Genomic DNA, 22,073 nt, shown 5'->3' with positions numbered 1-22,073 from the left:
ATTGTTAACCACTGAGCCACCAGGGAAGCCCTGTTTTTAAGTTTCATTAGGTCCCGTTTATTTTTGTTTTTATTTTCATTACTCTAGGAGGTGGGTCAAAAAAGACCTTGCTGCAATTTATCTCAAAGAGTGCTCTGCCTATGTTTTCCTCTAAGAGCTTTATAGTGTCCGGCCTTACATTTAGGTCTTTAATCCATTTTGAGTTTACTTTTGTGTGTGGTGATAGGGAGTGTTCTAATTTCATTCTTTCACGTGTAGCTGTACACTAACAACAAAGACCACAAAGAGAGATTAAGGAAACAATCCCATTTACCATTGCAACAAAAAGAATAAAATAACTAGGAATAAACCTACCTAAAGAGGCAAAAGACCTGTACTCAGAAAACTATAAGATGCTGATGAAAGAAATCAAAGACAACACAAACAGATGGAGAGATATACCATGTTCTTAGATAGGAGGAATCAACATTGTGAAAATGGCTATACTACCTTTTCCCCTTTCTAGAGAATAGGGGATGCCCTGAAAATTTCAAGCTTCTAATCATTCCTTGGCCTTTGTGGTAACCAGTTCCCATCCAGGAGTCCACCAAGAGATGCTTAGTAGAAGACTCATCAGATTGATTTCTAACATAGAGTCCATGTTCAACCTACACCAGAAAAGTTGGCAATGAACCAGCTGCTGGTAAAGATGATTAAAAGGGGAAGCAGGATAGCAAATGTACATACCACTGTAGTTCTGCTTCATTTTATTTTTATTTATTTTTAAATATTTGTTTTATTTATTTATTTTCCTTAATTTTTTGGCTGCATCGGGTCTTAGTTGCGGCACTCGGGATCTTTTCATTGCGGCGTTGGCTCTTCGTTGTGGCGTACAGGTTCCTCTCTAGTTGTCACGCGCAGGGTTCAGAGTGCTCGGGCTCGGTAGTTGCAGCGTGCAGGCTCTCTAGTTGAGGCACGTGGGCTCAGTTAGTTGTGGCTCGCGGCATGTGGGATCTTAGTTCCCCGTCCAGGGATCGAACCCACGTCCCCTGCATTGGAAGGTGGATTCTTTACCACTGGACCACCAGGGAAGTCCCTGCTTCATTTGAATTTTCTCTGCAAGTTCATCTAAATGTACATTTTCAAAAAGAAAACTATATTAAATGAGCAAAAAGAAAAAAGGGAAAATATTAAAGGTGTCACTAATTCACCCTGTAACGGTGCAAATTCAGGCTCAGCACAGCTGGTGATTGGCACATGGCCCCCAGGTGGCTAGTTCTGTAGATTCATTCCTGGTGAATAATTGAACTCCCAATAAAGTGACTCCTCATTTTACATGATTTAGTTCTTTTGATTCCATTTGTAGCATTATGGAGGGATGTTACTCTGTATCCGGAAGGTGACCACTTCTTACCACCTTTGCTGAGAGGCATGACCATCCCTCGCTGAGATTATTGTAATGGCCTCTTAACAAGTCTCCCTGTGTCTATTCTTGCTTCCCTGCAGTCTGTTCAGCACAGCAGCCAGAGTGATCCTATTAAGACCTAAGTTGGGTCGTGTTACTCTCTGGCTCACACTCTTTTATGGCTCCCCATATCACTCCAAGTAAAAGCCAAAGTCCTTACTGTGGCCAGCAAGGCCTTACTGTGCCCACTTTCCTTCCCTTACCCTTCTGCTTCATCTCCTACAATTCCTCTCCCCACTTAGTCTGTTCCAGCCCCAGTGGCCTTCTTGCTGCACCGTGAACACACCATGCTCAGTCTCACCGCAATGCCTGCGCACTTCCTCTTCCCCCAAGAAGTAGGTCTTCGTGCTGATGACACCTTCTTAGGAAGGCTTTACCTGAACATGCTGTTTTAAGTTGTACCCCCAACATGCCTTTCTCCTTATAGGGCAGTGTATCTCATAGTGGTTATCTTGTCACGTAAGGATTTTATTAATTGGTTTATTGTCTCCCCCTCTGCCTTCTCACACACACTTGGCTGAAGCTCCAGGAAGGCAGGGATTTTTGTCTGCTTGGCTCACTGCTGAACCTGCAGATCCTAGACAGTGCGGCCGGCACACAGGAGCACTCTGTATTTAGTGAATGAATTTGAATGGATTGGACACATAAAGTGCTATGAGTGTGGGAGGTATGATTATCAAGCTGATAAGGGGATGGAATTCTCAGGCTGTCTACTGGTTCCATATTGAAATTCAACATATTAAAACCCCTGGTTTTCATTTTTTCCTAGGAACTCTATGACATTTTATGCCATCTCTCTCTGTAACAGGTGCTGAAACTTTTAGCTAATCTTTTTTCTTATCCTGTTTTCACGTTTATCCTCTCCAAATAGGCTGGTACCACAGTAGTCTGGGGTCATTCTTGTTTTTGTAAAATTACTGTGAGCGATTCTTTGTATTGAGAAAAACACCCATATGATTAGGTTCTTGATCCTTTTGAGACTCCTGCCCCTCCCCTTCAGCACCCTGTGAAGGCCAGAGAGTTGGCTAGCTGGGGACCGTTTGTCTCTGCCTCTCTCTTCCCTGCTTATGGTCTGGTGAGTCACAGCTTTCTTCAGCAGAGGTGAATAAATGCAGCCACGTGTCTCCTCTTTCAATAGATTTTAGTTCACACCATTCTTCCAGTTATTAACTTAGAATATGATTTTTACAAATTCACTAAGGGGGTTGCATTTCCATCTAGGGAAAACCTCCCTTGAAAGTACCTGGGATTCGCTGAACATAGAAAACCTCTTTTTGTGGCTTTATGATTTCCTGATTAATGCTTTCTTCTAGAGTTTTGTTTTGTTTTTTAATTTAAATCAGGAAATAAAAGTTACCAATTAAGGAAAAAGCATTAAAATACTGATGTTGCTTTTCCACAATTAGCAGTAATTGTACCTAGAAAAAGCAAAAGAGTCTCAAAAGTCTTGTAGCTGAATTTGCTTTTGCAAAAATATAAAAGTACTCCCAACAGTTTCTAATTTTGATTATTATTATTTTTTTACAGTTGCTATTCTGTGTTGTAATTGCCTGCTTAAAAAAAACTTGCTATTATGAGACCTTTATAAATAGGACTTGTTAATGAATGCAGAGATAGTATAGAATAGGATGGGGCAACATATTGGACAGAAAATTTTTCTTGCCTTTTTTTTGGAATTTATGTAGGTTCTTCCAGAGAGTAAAATAAACTATAAACCTAAGTAGAGCAGGCTTACATAGCTATAATAAATGCTTTTGGTTATTTTAATGAGAATCTACGTTCATGGGTGGCCTGTGTTAATAGGTGTATTTATTGTGTTTTGTTAGTGATTATTTGTATAGCAAAACATAATTAAATATGAAAAACTTACATTTTTCTTTACCAGATCTTGTGCCAATTCTTAAGTGAATTATGTTCATGTAGTAAAATTTAAATTAATCTGTATCGAGGATAGGGGTGGAAATAGCATTCTGTTTATTGTACGTATTGGGTAAAATCCAGAAATACTACTTAATGAGAATATTGTAAGCAGAAAACACTTTTTGTTTCAATTCTCATTAGTAATGTTTCTGAAGTTTTTGGGCTACTTTTCTCAGCAATGACAGTTTATACAATTTAGTTTTAATTTTTAAGTTTCATTTGAAATCCTAGAGTGTCTTAGATAATCATTTAGAACATGAATCGTTATAGAGGCATCAGAGATGTGACTGAATCTGTACTGATCCCAGTATATCTTGAACATGTTTTGCTTAAAGATTTACCTGTGCTATCAGTTTGTTTCTCATGATTTACCTCATTTCAGAGCAGAATGTTGAAACCAAAATGGGGTATACATTTAATATCAAATAACTTTTTCCTTGCCAACCACACCTCAGCCCCTGGACTGAACATGGTGTTTGAGGTTTTATTCAGTTACGTGAGTATTTGTGGAGCAGTGGGAGGTGTAAGCATGGCACCTGAGGCTAAGTCATTCCATTTTGTGTGGCCATTTCTTCCTCATTTTGAATTAGGAAACAGATGTGGGAAGGAGAAAAAAGATCCCAGTTCATCATCATAGTTATTTCTGGTACCTCAAGCCTCACAACTAAGAACTTATTTGTTCTTGGCGGAGCTGTCTCTTTACTCTTAGGTTGACTGAGGACAGCTTTGGGGCTGCCTCCTGAACCTTACTTGATCAGTACCCCCAGCCCCACTTCCAGCGTTTTGGAGCCTGCCTTTCTCCTTTTCTGGGAAAGGTGAGAAAGCACGTTAGAGATGGCCGTGCCATTTGATGATTCGTTTTCTTTTTGCATGTGTCCTTTAAAATTAACATTGCACATTTAGAGGCCCTTTGTGATGCAGGTGATAGAGGACAAGTTGTTATTGTTTACAGGCTGAGAGATTAGGCTTACATGGAGTTATGATGTGTCTCAGAAAATCGTAATTCCATGGTTTAGGAGCGATAATCTGCTTGGGAATGTGGGTGGGGAGGAGGAGACTCGAAGCATTGAGACTATGTTTGTGGGGCCAAGTACATTGTTTTTCTTAGACAAGGATGCGTATTTGGGGCGGCATTGGATGGAGGGCTGATGGAGATTATTGGGGACAGCTGCCATTCTTCATGCAGGCATTGCTCTAGAACATGCTGTATAAACTGCATATTACCACTTCTAAACTATAGAACACATCAGTAAATTTTTAAATTTAAAATATTTTAGATAGTGCATGATTTATCCCATACTTTTTCTTTCTTACTATGTGCCTTGATTTTAAGGATCTTATTCTTTAAATTAATTTTGTTACCGAACTTGAGTGCTTTCTCTCTCCTTGTTAGAAATGAGAGTAAAAGTACTTGATGGTCTGAGATGGAATTGATGCAGTTATTTTACAACTTTGAGTAAATTTAAAGTAAAATTTAAAAACCTAAGCCTTCTTTGCTTGCACTGAAATATTATGACTATATAGATGAGAAGTGTTGCCCCTGAAACTTGGTCTGAGTTCTCTTGTTAATATAAGAGAAATTTCTGCAAATTCAATTTGGAATCAACACGTAGGCACTTTTAAGATTTCTTTTTCATGGTCTTAAATACAGAAAACCATAATCTATTTTAAGCTTCTTATAAATGATGGAGCACTTGTTTACATGTGTAAAATGACTCTAAGTAGTGTATTGAAGTTCATGTTCATGTTTGCTATTTAATGACACCTAATGATATTCAACGAAGGGTTATGCTAAACCAAAGAGAAAATGTGTTACCCAGGCAACTGCCTCAGGCAGACTAGAGATTCAGGCATATGGCTCTGTAGTATACATTATTTCAGCATTTTTAAGCATAAAGAACCCCACATGTAATTGACTGTGAAAAATTACTGCTCAGTTACTGTATTGTATGGTCATAATAGAAGTAAATGAATACGTCATTGTTATTGGAACAAGTCTGTTGGGAACCACTTGTAGACTCTACTATTTAAGAAGCAAAAATACAATAAGAAGAAAATAGCTGGTTTAATTAACACGTAAAATTGGGTTAATTTGAATTCAGCTGGCACAGCAGATATTAATGTTGGCTTTTTTTGTGTGCGTGTGGTATTCTGGCTTAAGCCTATGTACTTCTGTTTCTTTTGGCCACACCGTAAATAATTTTATTTAAAAAAATATGATAAAGGCTATTTCAGTCATTGAATTTTTGCTTGCTAAGGGCTTATGTTCTGATCACATCAAAAAAGGTTTTTGCGTGTATCCATAATGTAAGTTTTATAAGTGAAAGAAAATGTTAAAATATTTGAGTAACTGATAATGTTTTTTCAAAGGGCAATCAGTAAAACTTGATTTCATGTATTTTTAAAAAATTTAGTTTACTGCTTTTTAGTCAGAGTGCCTAGCTGGACAGTTACTGCATTGGCAGATGCGAGACAGTAGCACATTTGCTCTTGTCACTTTTTGTGTGTCTGTGCTTATTTAGATGCTTCTTACTTGTTTCCGAATATCATTTTAATCATCGTCACCTTGCTTCAGAGTTTCAGAAAAACGCATTGAGAAAGGCATTGTGTTCCGATTACAAAATGATTTAACTCAATCAATTTTTGGTGTTTTAAAATGCCATTTGGGCAAAGAACACCCATAGATAGTACGGGCCTGCGAAGGTTGTTCCTTGAGCTGTCTACTGTGCCGTAGGTACTCACATAGTCTCTGGAGTGCAGGGCGCTTTTGTGTTTTTCGGCTCTAAACTAATCAAACTGGAGACTGAAGTCAGATATGCAAAGGGTTTGGCAGCATGTACTCGATGGGAAGCATTTAAAGTATGTAACTGGTTTCCAGTGGCAATCTAACAGCTAACCTGCTACTTTATGCAGTGATAGGCCAGTGTACGGTGGTCCTTAAAAAATGCTAGTTAACAAATTTACTTGCCTGCTGGCTTTCCAGTTACTGATTTATCGGGCTTATCTGCAGTTTATCGTCCCGTTATCCTTCTTCATTTGCCATTTTATTTATTTTCATTTTTATTTATTTATTTGTTTTTGGCTGCTCTGCACAGCATGTGGGATGTTAGTTCCCCGACCAGGGATCCCATGCCCCCGGCACTGGAAGCATGGAGCCTTAACCACGGGACTACCAGGGAAGTCCCTTCTTTAAAAATTTATTTTTATTTTTTGGCATTTGCCATTTTAATAATGTTGAAAGCCTTCTCATCCAGCCTTGAAAGAATAAGGGAAGATCTAGGAAACCTAGATTAAAAAAAAAAATCTACTTTGCTTACCCAAGTGGATTTTCCAGTATGGTTTATAACTACTTCTCCCTTTTTTCACCACTGGTCTTTCTCCTTTTCAACTTTTTCCCCCATTAAAGGCAATCCCCAATTTAAAATGAGTTGCTCATAATGTTTTTAGTAACTTTGTATGCATTTTATTTTTATAGTTATTATAAAATATTGGCTATATTCCTTGTGTTGTATAGTATATCTGTGTAGCTTAATTTTTACATGATAATTTGTACCTTTTAATCCCCTACCCCTATATTGCCTTTCACCCCTTCCTTGTCCCCAGTGGTAACCACTGGTTTGTTCTCTATATCTGTTGAGTCTCCTTCTTTTTTGTTATATTCACTAGTTTGTTGTATTTTTTATATTCCACATATAAGTGGTATCATACAGTATTTGTCTTTATTTGTCTGATTTATTTCACTTAACATAATGCCCTCCAAGTCCATCCATGTTGCTGCAAATGGCAAAATTTCATTCTTTTTTATGGCTGAGTAGTATTTCACTGTGTATGTATATTTGTGTGAGTGTGTGTGTGTGTATATCTCACCTCTTCTTTATCCATTCATCTGTTGATGGACACTTAGGTTGCTTCCATATCTTGGCAATTGTAAATAATGCTGCTATGAACATTGGGGTGCATGTAACTTTTCGAATTAGTGTTTTCTTTTTCTTCAGATATATACCCAGGAGTGGAATTGCTGGGTCACATGGTAGTTCTATTTTTTTTTTTTTTTTTTTTTTTGTGGTACACGGGCCTATCACTGCTGTGGCCTCTCCCGTTGCGGAGCACAGGCTCCGGATGCGCAGGCTCAGCGGCCATGGCTCACGGGCCCAGCCGCTCTGCGGCATGTGGGATCTTCCCGGACCGGGGCACGAACCCGTGTCCCCTGCATCGGCAGGCGGACTCTCAACCACTGCGCCACCAGGGAAGCCCTATTTTTAATTTTTTGAGAAACCTCCGTACTGTTTTCCACAGTGGCTGCACCAATTTACATTCCTACCGACAGAGTACACTTTTCTATTAACAAAAACCCAAGTCTTTGGATAGATCTCAAAATGCTGTTTACCCCATGATGTAATGAAGAGTATCTGTGGTACATATTACTGAACTCAATATTGGTAATTATTCAGAATAGGAACAATGTAATATAAGATAGCTTTTTTTAGGTACTTTTTTACAATAATGATATATTTAAGAAATAACAGTATAGAGTCTTATGGAGATAGAGGATATGATTTGTTTCTAGTTTTAAAAAGCCTGTGGTGGTTCTTTTCCTTGATTCAGCCTCACTCTTGTGGGGATTGTTCATGATTAAAGCTTTTCTATAACTCAAAGTTAAAAGATGGGAGGTTGGGGGAGGTGGCTGGACACAGGGACAGATTCTCCTGAAGTTCTTGGGCGGTATTATTTAACAGGGAAGGAAAGAAGCAATGGGGTGTAGAGCATGTGTAGGTGAAAAACACTTTTCAGTGTGTAACTGAGAGAACTATTAGCAAAAGTGAAGTAGAACGGGGATGGATCATACTTGCTCGACATGTTTGATCCCGCTGATAAGGAAGAAAGTATTAGAGGTAGAAGAACACCCTGTATAAATGCCAGCAGTTGGCACAGTCCGCCTTGGGCAGCTCAAATACTGTTTGAAATGAACTGCAAAGCAGTGGCCAGACAGGTAGATCTGGAAGCATGGGCATATCACTCACCGAGTTAAGCTCGTAATTACAAGAGCCTTTATATTTATCTTCTTTTGGCAATATGGGAGCAGTGATATATGCAGAGGTGGTATTTATAAGCTAAATTTATGATAACAATACAGTAAAATTGCTAATAAAATCTTTAATAGGTTTTTGAAGCCAGGCAGTAGCCTGCTTGTTTGAACAACATTCAAGCTGTCAGATTTCATTGGAGCCATTGAATTTAAATAGCCCCTTGGCGAACGCTGCAGTGAGATTTGAACCTGAATGCATGGTAGGGCTGAGGAACCCAGCTGGCCTCAGGACAGATGCACTCCTGGGAACGCCAGGCCGGTGCCAGAGCCAGGCTGGACGCGGATCCTCCCTGTGACTGAAGATGGAAGAAAATGGGATTGTAGCGTGAAAAGCACTGGAGAGAGCACCTGTAAGAGATCAGGAAAGGGGGTCTGTTCCAACTTGCCCAGCAAGATCATGCTGCCTGTTAGGCAAGGGAAAACTACAACTCGAGCCTCTTTCTACCTTATTACTGATGGTTTTTAGAATATAAAATGAGGTAATAACTCATTGTCTCTTTCTAGAATGTGTTAAGAACAGTTGTGTTAAATTTACATAATTAGGGCCGTTGAGGCTTAGTTTGTTTGCTCACTGACCATCAATTGGAATATTAAATAAAATCTTCATTTATGACCTCTTTCATCATCTGCCTAAGTAGCGGTTTTTGTAACCTCAGTAACTTCGGGGCCTCAGAGTCTCTGCTTCTCTGGCGGCTGCAGGCCACCAGGCATCCCAAGGGCACACCTGATGTGCTCCTGGGCTTTAAAAGCTGTGTGCTTTGACTTCTAGGACAAGCCCCCCAGCTCTGTCTAGAGAGCGTATCCTGGATTTGATCACTTCTGTTTTTCTCTCTCCTCCTATGACCCCGGTCCCACCCACTGCAGCCACTTCCAACTGGACTCGTGCTCCGGGGTTTCCTGAGTGTTCTTTCCAGGAGCTCACATCACCCCCCTGCATAAAACCCTCCAACATGGCTGTTTCCCATGTGTGCTTGGAATGAAATCCACACAGCCTGTATGCCCTGCACCCTCCTTCATCCCCGTCTCTCTCCCTGCCCCCCACCCCTGTACTCTCCAGCCACTCAGGTGTCTCCCTGTGCCATGGAACTTGGCAGGGTTGGCTGGTCGTAGGTCCAGACCTCACACTGAGGTTTCTTCCACCAGAATACCCTTGCTCCAGATCTTCCCGTGCTTCCTCCTTTTCATCATTCAGATCTTAATACCACCCCCCAGGAGGCATTTCCTCACCACCTATCTCCATCATTCTCAAGCTTGGCTGGGTGGGAAGTTAAAAACAACAACAACAACAACAAAAAAAAAAAACGGGTGGTTGCTCTGATCCCTCCTCATACCCATTAAATAGGCTTGCTGGGGCTAAGAAGCACTATTTAATGTATTTCTCAATTTTGTCCTCTACACAGCAGTTATCTGATCTAGAACCATCTCATCTTTATGTAGGTATGTTTGAGCTCATTGTCGGCCTTCTCCACTGGAATGGAACTCCTTGAGGACATGGATTCTGTCAATCTTATTCATTTTCATAGTACCCTTAGCGCCTAGGGCATTGCCTGGCGTATGCTAAGTGCGGGGTATGTATATGTTTGGGGCCCTGAACAATGTGTATTTCCAGGGCATTTGGGAGGGAGATAAAAGAACTGGAAACCCCCCAAAGCTATTAAAGATGTTAAAGTCATGGAGGCCAAAACTGTTTTGATAAACTGGCCATCACAGGAGAGCCCAGTTCTGTTTTTGTTTTTTTTTGTTTGTTTCGCTTGACATTCACAGATACTTGAACCTGGGTGGTCTGGTGGTTGGAGCCCAGTTTTTGGAGTTAGATTTTACTTTCATCTCTGCCATTATTCCTGGACAGCTGTTTGGCTTCTGTTGTAACACACGGAAGAAGGTTATAAGGAGAAGTTATTTTTGTGAAGCACTCTTATGGTTAGGAACCTTAAGTAAAAGTGGTAATTGGATTTTGAGATGCTGCAGTGTCTATTACCAAACTTCCTAAAGTCTAAACAGATCAGCTCCTTACGTGCAGTTGCTTAAACTTTCATAGCCACGGGAGTTGGCCTGGAGATAGGAGCCAGGCGGGAGATGAGAGGGACCACACAGGGTACAAGCCATTGCTGAGTGAGAGTAAGCAACAGCAGGGAGGAAGAGAACTGGAGCTTATCCACCTTGGATGGCCAGAGTGAGTGTGTCTTTCAACTGTTTGCTTCTTTTTTCAGCTCTCCCTACCCCCACCCATTTTGTTCAGTCCTTCTGCCACTACCCAAATTTCAGGTGCTTGCTGTTTTGTTTCATAGAAATTTTTATTCTCTTTCTTACTACACAAATAATTCAATATGTGTGTTATTGAAAAGATTAGAAAATGTGGGCAAGCAAAAAGAAAAAACCTTAAATTTCTAATATTTTAACTACCTGGAGATACACCCATGACTAACTCTTTGGTGTTCATCCTTCAAACTCTTTGTGTGTGTGTATAAGATACCATTTTTGTCTATTTTTCACAAAATGGGCTTGTTTTCTACATACATTTGTGTAACCGATTTTGTACTTAATATCATGAATTTGTTTATTGCAGTTTGTAGTGGTTGGACAGTTCTCAGTGTCTGAATGGTCCTTTATTTAATCAGTCATGAATTGTTGCATATTGAGGTTGTTTTCACTTTTTTCACTGTTATCAACAATGCTGCTTGAACATTCCTGTAGAGAAAAGTTTGCACACATTCACTGATGATGTTTTAGGGTAAATTCCTGGAAGTGTGATTGTGGTGTCAAGGAGTGTGGGCGTTATCAAGACTCTTGCTGTATTGTTGGATTGTCCTCCGGAGAGTGTAGTGCCATAAACTTCTATCCCCTTGTCGTAAGGAACCTTTCTTTCTCCTTCAGATCTTCATGATTCTTCCCTGGATTCAACCAACAGTCTCCCCAACTCCAGGCTCTTCTCCCTCCAGTTCATTTAACTCTCCTCTGACAGATTGAAGGGTCTGAAGCGCAAATTCATCATGTCACCAGAAGTTCTAGATTTTATCTGCCATTATGAACTCCATACCTTCCTTTGTGCTTGCCCTCCCTCCAGCACACTTGCACTTCTTGTGGCTCTTCATCTCCAGCCTTCCTTCCTTGGTTCCTGGCTCACCGTCTACTCCCCCAGACCTCCAGTTGTTTGGGGCAGAAATTGCACTTTTCATCTATGTGTTCCCAGCACTGGCCTGTGCTCAGCACATAGAGCAGGCACTGAATTGGAGTCAATGGCCTTTCCTTTCCCCACCTGCCAGCTCTACTTGATCATCTCCCCTCTTTTACAAGACTGATGTTACATGACCACATGGTCACATCTTCCCTCTGATGTCACGTGTTCCTAATTTCACAGACTTTCTCCATCTCCTCCTTTTTCTCAATATAGCAATGATCTTTCCCTCCTCTGAATTCGTGGAGTAATTTATCTCCAGTTCTCTTATATTACCTACCATTTTTTCTATAATATCATAATTTTCCATCTATATTCTCTGTTATAAGTCTTTCCAGGCTGAGAGCTTTCCCTTGCAAAGTTGAGAAGGGGCGGGGAAGGAAGCCTACAGTTATGCTAATGTAAAAAGCACTGACATCATTTTGGTATGTATCCTAGTATCTTCCTCTGTCTGTAGTAGACATGTAATCTTACATCATCCTAAGCTTAATGTCCGGAGGCACTCCACTTTTAATCCTTTCCTCCTTGGCTCAGTATGTGACTGCAGTATGTAGTGCTGTAGCTGTTTTACCGAGACTTTAAAGGACGTGTAACATAGCTGCTGTTATTGTTCTTTCAGAAGAACAATAGCTCTGGTGGTTAGCTCTGGTGGCTAGTGTCAGAACCATGAAATAGAGTAGCTGGAAACCTACTCTCCCCTAATCTTTTTTTTTTTCCACTGGTTTGTGCACTTTCTCATAGATGTACTTTTTTTTTTTTAACATCTTATTGGAGTATAATTGCTTTACAATGGTGTGTTAGTTTCTGCTTTATAACAAAGTGAGTCAGCTATACATATATCCCCATATCTCCTCCCTCCTGCATCTCCCTCCCACCCTCCCTATCCCACCTCTCTAGGTGGTCACAAAGCACCGAGCTGATCTCCCTGTGCTATGTGGCTGCTTCCCACTAGCTATCTGTTTTACATTTGGTAGTGTATGTATGTCCATGCCACTCTCTCACTTAGTCCCAGCCTACCGTTCCCCCTCTCCGTGTCCTCAAGTCCATTCTCTACGTCTGCGTCTTTATTCCCGTCCTGCCCCTAGGTTCTTCAGAACCATTTTTTTTTTTTTTTAGATTCCATATATATGCGTTAGCATACGGTATTTGTTTTTCTGTTTTTGACTTACCTCACTTTGTATGACAGACTTTAGGTCCATCCACCTCACTACAAATAACTCAGTTTTGTTTCTTTTTATGGTTGAGTAATATTCCATTGTATATATATGTGCCACATCTTCTTTATCCATTCATCTGTTGATGGACACTTAGGTTGCTTCCGTGTCCTGGCTCTTGTAAATAGAGCTGCAGTGAACATTGTGGTGCTGTTTTTGAATTATGGTTTTCTCAGGGTATATGCCCAGTATTGGGATTGCTGGGTTGTATGGTAGTTCTATTTTTAGTGTTTTAAGGAACCTGCATACTGTTCTCCATAGTGGCTGTATCAATTTACATTCCCACCAACAGTGCAGGAGGCTTCCCTTTTCTCCACACCCTCTCCAGCATTTATTGTTTGTAGATTTTTAGATGATGGCCATTCTGACTGGTGTGAGAGGATACCTCATTGTAGTTTTTCTTTGCATTTCTCTAATGATTAGTGATGTTGAGCATCCTTTCATGTGTTTGTTGGCAATCTGTATATCTTCTTTGGAGAAATGTCTATTTAGGTCTTCTGCCCATTTTTGGATTGGGTTGTTTGTTTTTTTGATGTTGAGCTGCATGAGCTGCTTGTAAATTTTGGAGTTTAATCCTTTGTCAGATGCTTCGTTTGCAAATATTTTCTCCCATTCTGAGGGTTGTCTTTTTGTTTTGTTTATGGTTTCCTTTGCTGTGCAAAGGCTTTTAAGTTTCATTAGGTCCCATTTGTTTATTTTTGTTTTTATTTCCATTTCTCTAGGAGGTGGGTCAAAAAGGATCTTGCTGTGATTTATGTCATAGAATGTTCTGCCTATGTTTTCCTCTAAGAGTTTTATAGTGTCTGGCCTTACATTTAGGGCTTTAATACATTTTTTTTTTTTTTTTTTTTTTTTTTTTTGCGCGGTACGTGGGCCTCTCACTGTTGTGGCCTCTCCCGTTGCGGAGCACAGGCTCCGGACGCGCAGGCTCAGCAGCCACGGCTCACGGGCCCAGCCGCTCCGCGGCATGTGGGATCTTCCCGGACCGGGGCACGAACCCGTGTCCCCTGCATCGGCAGGCAGACTCTCAACCACTGCACCACCAGGGAAGCCCTAGGTCTTTAATCCATTTTGAGTTTCTTTTTGTGTATGGTGTTAGGGAGTGTTCTAATTTCATTCTTTTACATGTAGCTGTCCAGTTTTCCCAGCACTACTTATTGAAGAGGCTGTCTTTTCTCCATTGTATATTCTTGCCTCCTTTATCAAACATAAAGTGACCATATGTGCATGGGTTTATCTCTGGGCTTTCTATCCTGTTCCATTGATCTATATTTCTGTTTCTGTGTCAGTATGTCCCCTAATCTTGAGTGGTGTAGGCCTGTGAAAACGTGACTTCTGTGTTTGCTTCCATGTCAGCTGACCCGTATTGCACTATTAGTTGCTGCAGGTGAGCATTAGTGTCATATCGTGACTGGTCCTCTTAGATGCTAGATGCAGAGCTTCTCAGAGTTGTGTGATTTATTTTAGAGGGCATCTAACATTGTCAGAGAAGTTTGGGAAGTTGAGGGCGGAAAAGGAACTAAGTGAGCTCACCAGCCAGGTCTGAACTTGATTAAGCTGGTATCCTTTGTTGTAACTTATGCTAATACCCATTAAATCTGCAAAGCAAGACTGGAATACTGTTTACACAAAAAATATGTATACCTAGGTAAATGTTTTTAGATATCATGCTGTAAATGAATATAGTACTATATAATTATTCTGATAGCCTTCTAGTCAGATTACCTTGAAAATCCAAAATGATCTTGATGAACAGTAAAACATTATGATTTCATAGTTCATCTATATACCTCCTACATAGATGTATAATACTTGTGTCTAACAGGATTACCAAATTACATACCTTTTTGGTATCTGTAACATGCCTAAAATACCAGAGCATTCATTGGCCAGTTACAGTTATGAAACCACAATGACATTGCCAGAGGAGGATTTGTTCACCGATATAGATGGCCTTCAGGTTTCTCATACCATTTTGAGAGAGATGAGATTCTCTTTTTCTGGTATTTAAGCCTTCCTTTATTCAGATCATTACATTTAAGAAATGTCCTGGTTCTACATAACACACTGTGTGATTCGTCTTAACTCACCCCCTGTCTGTGCAGAGATAATTTATCGATTGATCAACTGGCAGCAAGTCCAGCTGATGAGTGTGTGGCTGTATGGTTGTTGGTGCTGCTCTGAGGAGGTCCTGGGGTGTGAGGAGTGGTGGCGAGAAGAAAGCAGCCAATCAGAAACACATTTCTCCTCTGTGCTGCTGCTTCAGTGGTCTGGAGCTGGGCGAGCATGCGTCCCTAAGTGAAATGGTTCTGGGCAGTTTCATTCACAGCATTAAGTAGCCTTTGTTTAAAAACTCCTAGTTCTGTGTTTCCAATCTTGGCCTGTGTATTAATATTAGTTTGCTAGGGCTGTCATAACAAAGCACCACAAACTAGGTGGCTTAAAGAAAAAACAAAGAATTTTATTGTCTCACAGTTCCAGAGGCTGAGATCAAGGTGCTAGCAAGGTTGCTTCCTTCTGAGGGCCTGTTCCATGCTTCCTCCCTAGCTTCATTCGGGTGGTTTGCTGGCAATCTTCGGCATTCCTGGGTTTGTAGAAGCATCACCCTGATCTCTGCCTTCATCTTCATGGGGCGCTCTCCCCGTGTGCACGTCTGGGTCCAGATTTCCCCTTTTCATAAGGACTCTAGTCATTTTGGATTGGGTGCCTACCCTACTCCAGTAGGATCTCATCTTAACCAATTACATTTGCAACGATTGCATTCTGAGGTTAGGACTTCAACGTGGATTTTGGGGGGATGTAGTTCAACCCCATATTCACCTTTCTCCTGAGGTCCACACTAGTCCTTTTGGCTTCCTACTGGATACCATACTTCACTGTTCCATGGGTATCTCTCATTTAACACAGTTAGAATTGGTCTTACTCTCTCACAATTCCCTTCTTTTTCCTTTTTTATTCTTTATCTTTGGTGGTGGTGTCATCATCCCACTCAGTTATCTAAGTTAGAAGTCTTGGAGTAACTCTTTTCTGGCTGTCAGCCTCTGACCTCCAATTGCTACCAAGTTTTGTCATTCCTGCCTCAGTTGTATTTCTCCACTTTTCCCCTTTCTCCAATCCTAGTGTTCCGGCTCTGGTTTAGACCCCTGCTGTCTCTAGCTGTCAGGCTCTCTCCCCATGTCTCATCTTTCCTCTGTTAAATTCATCTTCCACAGCAGTTCCTTTTCTAAAATAAAGATATGAACCTGGTATTTATTAACCCTAAAAACCTCCAGTGACTTCTCACTGCCTGCAAAAAAAAAAAAGGACAGGATTCTATAACTGGCCTTTAAAGGCCTTTACAGGTGGCTGGCATGATAGCTCAACCACTCTTTTACTCGGCAGGACCATTAGATGCAGGGTCAGTAACACCTTTGTCCTTCTCTAAATACAGCACAGCCCTCTGTACTTAGTTCTTTCCTCAGTGTGGATCGTCCTCCCCCTACCCTTCTCTCTTCTCTCCATCCTCCCATACCGATTGGAATTCTGTCTCGGTCAAATGGGAACCAGGACACTTGGTTTTCAGGCCAAAATGCCAGAAGCCAGTTGTTTCACTGTGCATGAGCCATAACTTCTAATAGTTTTCTCAAAAGTAAAATGAGGAGGTGGAAGGAGTTGATCTCTAAGATCTTTTCAGCTGTAAAATTTGTTCTTTAAATGCCACAGATTCGTGGAGCATTCCTTAATTTCCTTAGATTTATTCCTTAATTTATTATTTATTTATTCCCTAAGGAAGAATAAATCACTTCTCCTCTGTGCCCCTTGATACTTTATCTTTTACTTTTGATACTCAGCTCGTGTTCTGGCAGGGTTACATGCACGCGACTACCTCTCCTTCCCCCAGCAGGCTGTCAGCTCCTTGAGGCCAGCCGGGAACCTTCCACTCATATGTGTTTCCCTTGCCATCCCCACCTGCCCCTGGTCCTGCTCACACACACAAGATTCTCAGTGAGACAGACTCTGTAGCCGAGGAGAAAATGTTCTGGGCAAGTGTTCTTCTGTAATACGTGCCGTTCCTGAATGTTCCCCTGCGTTCGGAAGGATGTGTTTTTGGATGGTGAATGACATAGAGACCATGTAATGAACACACCAGAGTTTTCCTTTCTTTGTGGCATTATTATAATCAGGTGACATTCTGGGAAATAGCTAAGTTAACGTTGTAGCACTTACTTTCTATAAAAATGTGTTCTCTCTATAAGATTTTAGAAGTAATTAAGTGTTCTGTGAAACATGGGAAAGCACTTCTGTTTTCTTTCTCCTCCTATATCCTCGAGACTTGGACTATCCCAATGTATCATTGAAATATTTGTACATTTAAAATACAAAAGAGTGGCAAAGAACTTAGTTCTACGACAGCCTTTGTGGATTTATTTACTCCTTGGAAGTCAAAGCATCTGTGGCCTGTTCTGCACCTCCTAATGGATAGATGTAATCATACCATGACCTTGCTCAGAAACTTGTATCTCTGAACGTCTGATCTCATTTCACAGTGTTCTCTTATGTACTTTTCTGTCCAGATAAAATTAGTTCCTCACATTTTCCTTGCACACTCCCTAGCTTTCTTGCACCTGCCTTTCTGCAGGCATTGCCCCTGCCTAAGGTGACCCCCTTTCTATGCCCATTACTGCATACCTGTATTTCACTAATTTTTCGAGACCCAACTCACATTCCATCTCTGCCACAAAGCTTTCTTTGGTTTCCTACCAAAATTCTGTTATCATCATCTTGGTTCCTGTCTTATGATTTGTCTTTCCTGTATAATATTCTAGACTAGTGTTATCTGTCTTACCAGACTAAAAGTGCCTTGGGCTCATATTTTGTGGCCAGTTTATCTGTATTCTATCCCCCACCCCAATATCATCCTTTAGTTCAATCCTCATGTGGTCAGTGGATATCAGTAATGAATGAATCTTTGTGAACCATTTTTACATGGTGTAGGAAGGTATTAATGAATGACCGAGCTGGTCTATTTTGTTGTTAACAACCATATATTAATCTAAAGTGTCTAAGCTTTATTTTTAGAATTAATGTGTCACCATATCCTCAAATCTGTCGTGTCTTTTAGATTCTGTGTGTTATTTCAGTCCACTCTATGTAAAAGGAAATGCTAAGTGTTTATACATGTTTTTAGGTTTGAATTTTATTTTTTGACAGTGACGTTTTATTTTTTCCCCTTAGTGTATATTTGTGTATGCTTTTATCTTCCACAAGCTACTGACTTTATGCTTTGTGCTTGTTTTGTGTTGCAGATTAATATCCTTTCAAGAATTTGTGGCGTTTGAATCTGTCCTGTGTGCCCCAGATGCTTTGTTCGTGGTGGCCTTCCAGCTGTTTGACAAAGCTGGCAAAGGAGAAGTCACTTTTGGTAAGGGGCGTGAGTGTGTGCACACCTAAGGAAGTGCAGACCTGTGTGAGCGGTTTGGGTTTTTTTCCCAAGAATGAAGTGTATGGAAATGGTTTTAAGAAGTTAGCCTATCCCTTTTAACAAAGATATCTCGGTGTTTTGAGGCTCCAGTTCTTGAAAAAAAAGTCTCCCTTCGTGAAAAATTAAGTTTCTGGCTTAGTAGTTTTGATGCTCTGCTTTCGTTGTAAGGTGAGGGAGGATGGAGCACGACTGAGTCACAGGGTCGTAGAAGGTGAGAGACAGACAGGATTTGACCGTCCACTTCATTCCCTTCACAGTCAGTAGTGCTTCCCACTATTAGAATGAAGACGTTAATAAAGTGCCTAAGAACAGAAGGGATTCATGTTCCCAGTACCTTGTGTCCTTACCTTGTCCTCATGGAGTAGCTGGAGTCCAGAGGCAGCGCGCGAGATGGTAATTTGGAGCGGTACGTGGAGAACCCTGTTCTTCTCAATAACACGTTTCCCTCTGGCTGGGCTGGCAGTGTCTGCTGTGCTGCCCCCGCCTTTATTGGGGGACACAGCACCATCTTCATGGGGCTCAGCCGCCAAGCTGCAAAAAACCCTGAAGTCTCCTAAGCATTAGGAGAAAGGGAAAACCAGGACATGGTGGGGCAGTGGTACGTTCTTGTTTAAAAATAAACTGGTTACTGAAGATACATTGGGCAGAAGACACCACATTTCCCTCGGACTGTGCCGTGTCCAGCGTATGTTATCTGTGCGTGTGAACCTGGTGTAGAAAGCATTGCTGTGGAGAATTTTGGAGCCCTTTTGGGGCACACAGATTGTGCATTTCAGGGGAAATGGGTAATGCACCCATTTTAAATGTCTTTGTTCCTTGTCTCTAATTTATTCAGACTTCTTGGTCTTGTCTTACTTGTACGTCGTGAGGAATGTACAGATGGGGGAAATACAGATGGTGTAATAGAGCACCATCTGTTCTGGATGGTTCTGGAATTGGAGAGACTTAGCTCCTCCCAGCTCTGCCACTTTTGTCTCTGAGTCAAGTTAATTATCCTTTCAGGTCTTTATTTTCCTTATCAGAAATGAAGGTAATAACTACATAAAGTATAGGTAAGGCAGCCTTCCCCTCCCCCACCCATTCCTCAACGTTCATTTGACATGACAGTTATTTAAGGCTAGATCAGCCAGGGCAGAGGCAAAAACACATATATTTACCTGGTTTTCTTTCATGTATTCTAGAAGCTCAGATGCTTTCCGTTAATACTTCACGAGGATTATTTGATATTTTAAAATCCCTAGAATAATTTTAGTTTTTGCCTCTCCCATCACCCAGTTCCTCTAGCCACAACTTTTCAGTGGAATACCAATAAAAATGTTCCCACTAAAATCTCCAAATAATAAATGAGCAGCTAGCTCATGGTGGTGTTGATTTACCCAGTGGGAGTCAGTTTGATGAGAACGTTATGATGACGTTTCCTCGGGGTGAACAACAAGGGGAACCTGTAAGTTTGCGTGAGCTCCGCACAGGTGTGCTCGCTCTCTCGTCTTCCTCCTTTCTGCAGCAAATCTGGAGGGAGGGCTGGAAGAGAGCTGGACTGGAGATGGGGGGCTGAGGAACAGATTTCCGGCGTTTTCCCGACTCCGGTCAGTCTTCCGTCGTGGGCATGAAGTGGCGGGGCTGATGTTACCACCAGCACACCACTGGCCTGGCGGAGGAAAGAAGCAAGAGGCTTTGCCAGTGCTGGGAGGGCTGTGTGTGTGTTAGTGTGGTTAGGAGAAAAGAACAGGTAAAGCAGCAGAATGTGGGAGATGGGAGTCATCTGTGAATTGTAGAAAGAACGTGGCATGACAACTGTTTCTGCTTCTCTCTAGCTGTTGGTTGATGGACAGGTCATTTCCGATTTCTGAGCCTTATTTTCCTTATCTACAAAATCAGGGTAATAACCTACCTTCCAGGACTATTGCACATAAACGGGCCATGTGGAAAACAAAGGCCTTTATAAAAATAATATTACTAAAAGAGATAATGTGAGAGAACAAAGGAGGATTTCCTTTTTTTTCTTCTTCTTTCTTTTGTTCTTTGAGAAGCCCTTTATTTTAACTTGCAGTTTAACCACTGGTCAGGTAGCTGGGAATTTTGCTTACTATCTGTGCTGTGTTGAACACTGTCCCATCTCTGAAGACATACGGGAGTGCGTAAGACATCGGGGCTTCCAGGGGGCTACGATTCTGCTTCTGTCCTCAGCTGCATGTGACTGTGGTGGAAGAGTGCATAGCCCATCTCTCGATACCCTGCCTTCTGCAGGTAATTTGTTCCAGAATCTGCCTGTCTCACAAAACACAAACAGGGTATGTCCTGTATCTGTTTATGAGGAGCCAGTGGCGTCCTCACCCTGTGGGTGTAATAAAATGTAGCCTGGGCTTTCCTGAGCTGTTAATCCCCATCTAGGATTAAACTGAAAGAGCTATTCATAGTACAAAGAAGATACTCAAATGACCATCAAATTGCAAAATGATAGCTGACTTAACATTTTTCATGAGGTCGGGTAGAGTCATTCAGTGGAGGTGAGTGCTGTGTACAACAGGCTTTTGCCAAGTAAACACAATCATATGGGAGGTGTGGCAGCCTTAGGAGTGTTTTATCAGCAGGTACCTTTAGAAGAAGCTAACAAATAAGTACGTTTTTCAGGAAACTTGTAATGGGGTTGAAGAAATTTTTTAAAAAATGGAGTTGGGCAGAAAAGTGGACTTTCCTAGTCAATCCTGATCTCATAGCCCACAGTATTATAAGGGAATCCAGATCTGTGCCCTGGCTCTCTGTCCATATGAAGCTGTTTGAGAGACACACAGTGGCACTCTTTGCTCTGATTACTTCCTCAGCTCCCTGTAAATCCTTCACTCAAGAGTGACCCTTTTGTATATCAGAAGGTTGCCCTCCTGAGTGTGCATCTTTGGGAGGAGTAGGCATGGAGTGGCGAGAGAGGAAGGGCTCCTTTTTTAACCTCCCAGGTTGGCATGGTCAGCTGTGGTCACGGGGTGAGCACTGCGCTTGCACTAAACAGTGGGTCATCTGGGGCCTTCCCATGGGCTGCAGGGAAGGCTGGCAAGTGGCCTCAGATCCCCCATGTCTCCTGGCTTTGTATTTCATCCAGAGGAGAGCAGTTACACTCTTTATCTGTATACATATTAGGTTTCCACATAAGAGCTCATCTGAAGCAGGGCTTCTAGGACTAAGCCCAGTAAGCACCTGTATTTGTCAACAAGCCGGCAGTGTCAGTGCTCCCACTAATGCTGATTCTGATACACACTAAACAAAAATCAGATGGAGCGTTTCAGTGTCGCATTTCAGTGAAGCCTTGCCCCCTGTTCTCTGAGGCCTTGTTTATGTTTACTGTATTTTCATGTCCTGATCACTCCCTGTGTTTGCTACAATGAAAAGATCTTGATGAGGCCAATTTTGTTCCTTTGATATCTAGTTCATTATGTTCTCCTGTTTCCTTTGAGGGAAAACATATCTCCACTATTCTTGTTCTCACCATGTTTTCTTATTTTGATACCCGGTATTTGTAAGTGCATTTTATGATGCCAACAGGTGTATAACATGATATCAGTATAAGTAGAAAATTCTGCTTAACAATTTGCAATTCTGTGTGATTGGAGAGAAAAGTATTTTGTTCTAAATCTTCATTTGCATTTTTAGCCTATTTTATATGACAGTGATTTTTTACTCTTAATTTTTTCAAGTGTACTTTATTGAAGTAGAGCATACATGCAGAAGGATGCACGAATCCTAAGTGTACATTTTGATAACTTTGCACAGTGTACATACTT

The 22,073-nt window shown here is 41.3% G+C and overlaps 1 protein-coding gene across 8 annotated transcripts in view; it reads left to right on the top strand.

The window, feature by feature from the left end:
• SLC25A13 (solute carrier family 25 member 13) overlaps positions 1-22,073 on the top strand; it is a 297,241-nt gene that overhangs the window by 72,467 nt on the left and 202,701 nt on the right. For all 8 annotated transcript variants that reach the window (XR_009541995.1, XR_009541993.1, XR_009541994.1 and 5 more), the window contains one exon: positions 18,125-18,240. Coding sequence is in view for 5 of the 8 variants with exons in the window: in XM_060157064.1 (XP_060013047.1) it covers positions 18,125-18,240 (116 nt within the window). In the remaining 3 variants the exon portion in view is untranslated. The remainder of the gene's footprint in view (positions 1-18,124; positions 18,241-22,073) is intronic.

The sequence above is a fragment of the Lagenorhynchus albirostris genome, chromosome 8 (assembly GCF_949774975.1).
Source record: "Lagenorhynchus albirostris chromosome 8, mLagAlb1.1, whole genome shotgun sequence".
Classification (NCBI taxonomy): Eukaryota; Metazoa; Chordata; class Mammalia; order Artiodactyla; family Delphinidae; genus Lagenorhynchus; species Lagenorhynchus albirostris.
The sequence above is the reverse complement of the archived record's forward strand: the minus strand, read 5'-3'. Positions and strand labels throughout refer to the sequence as shown.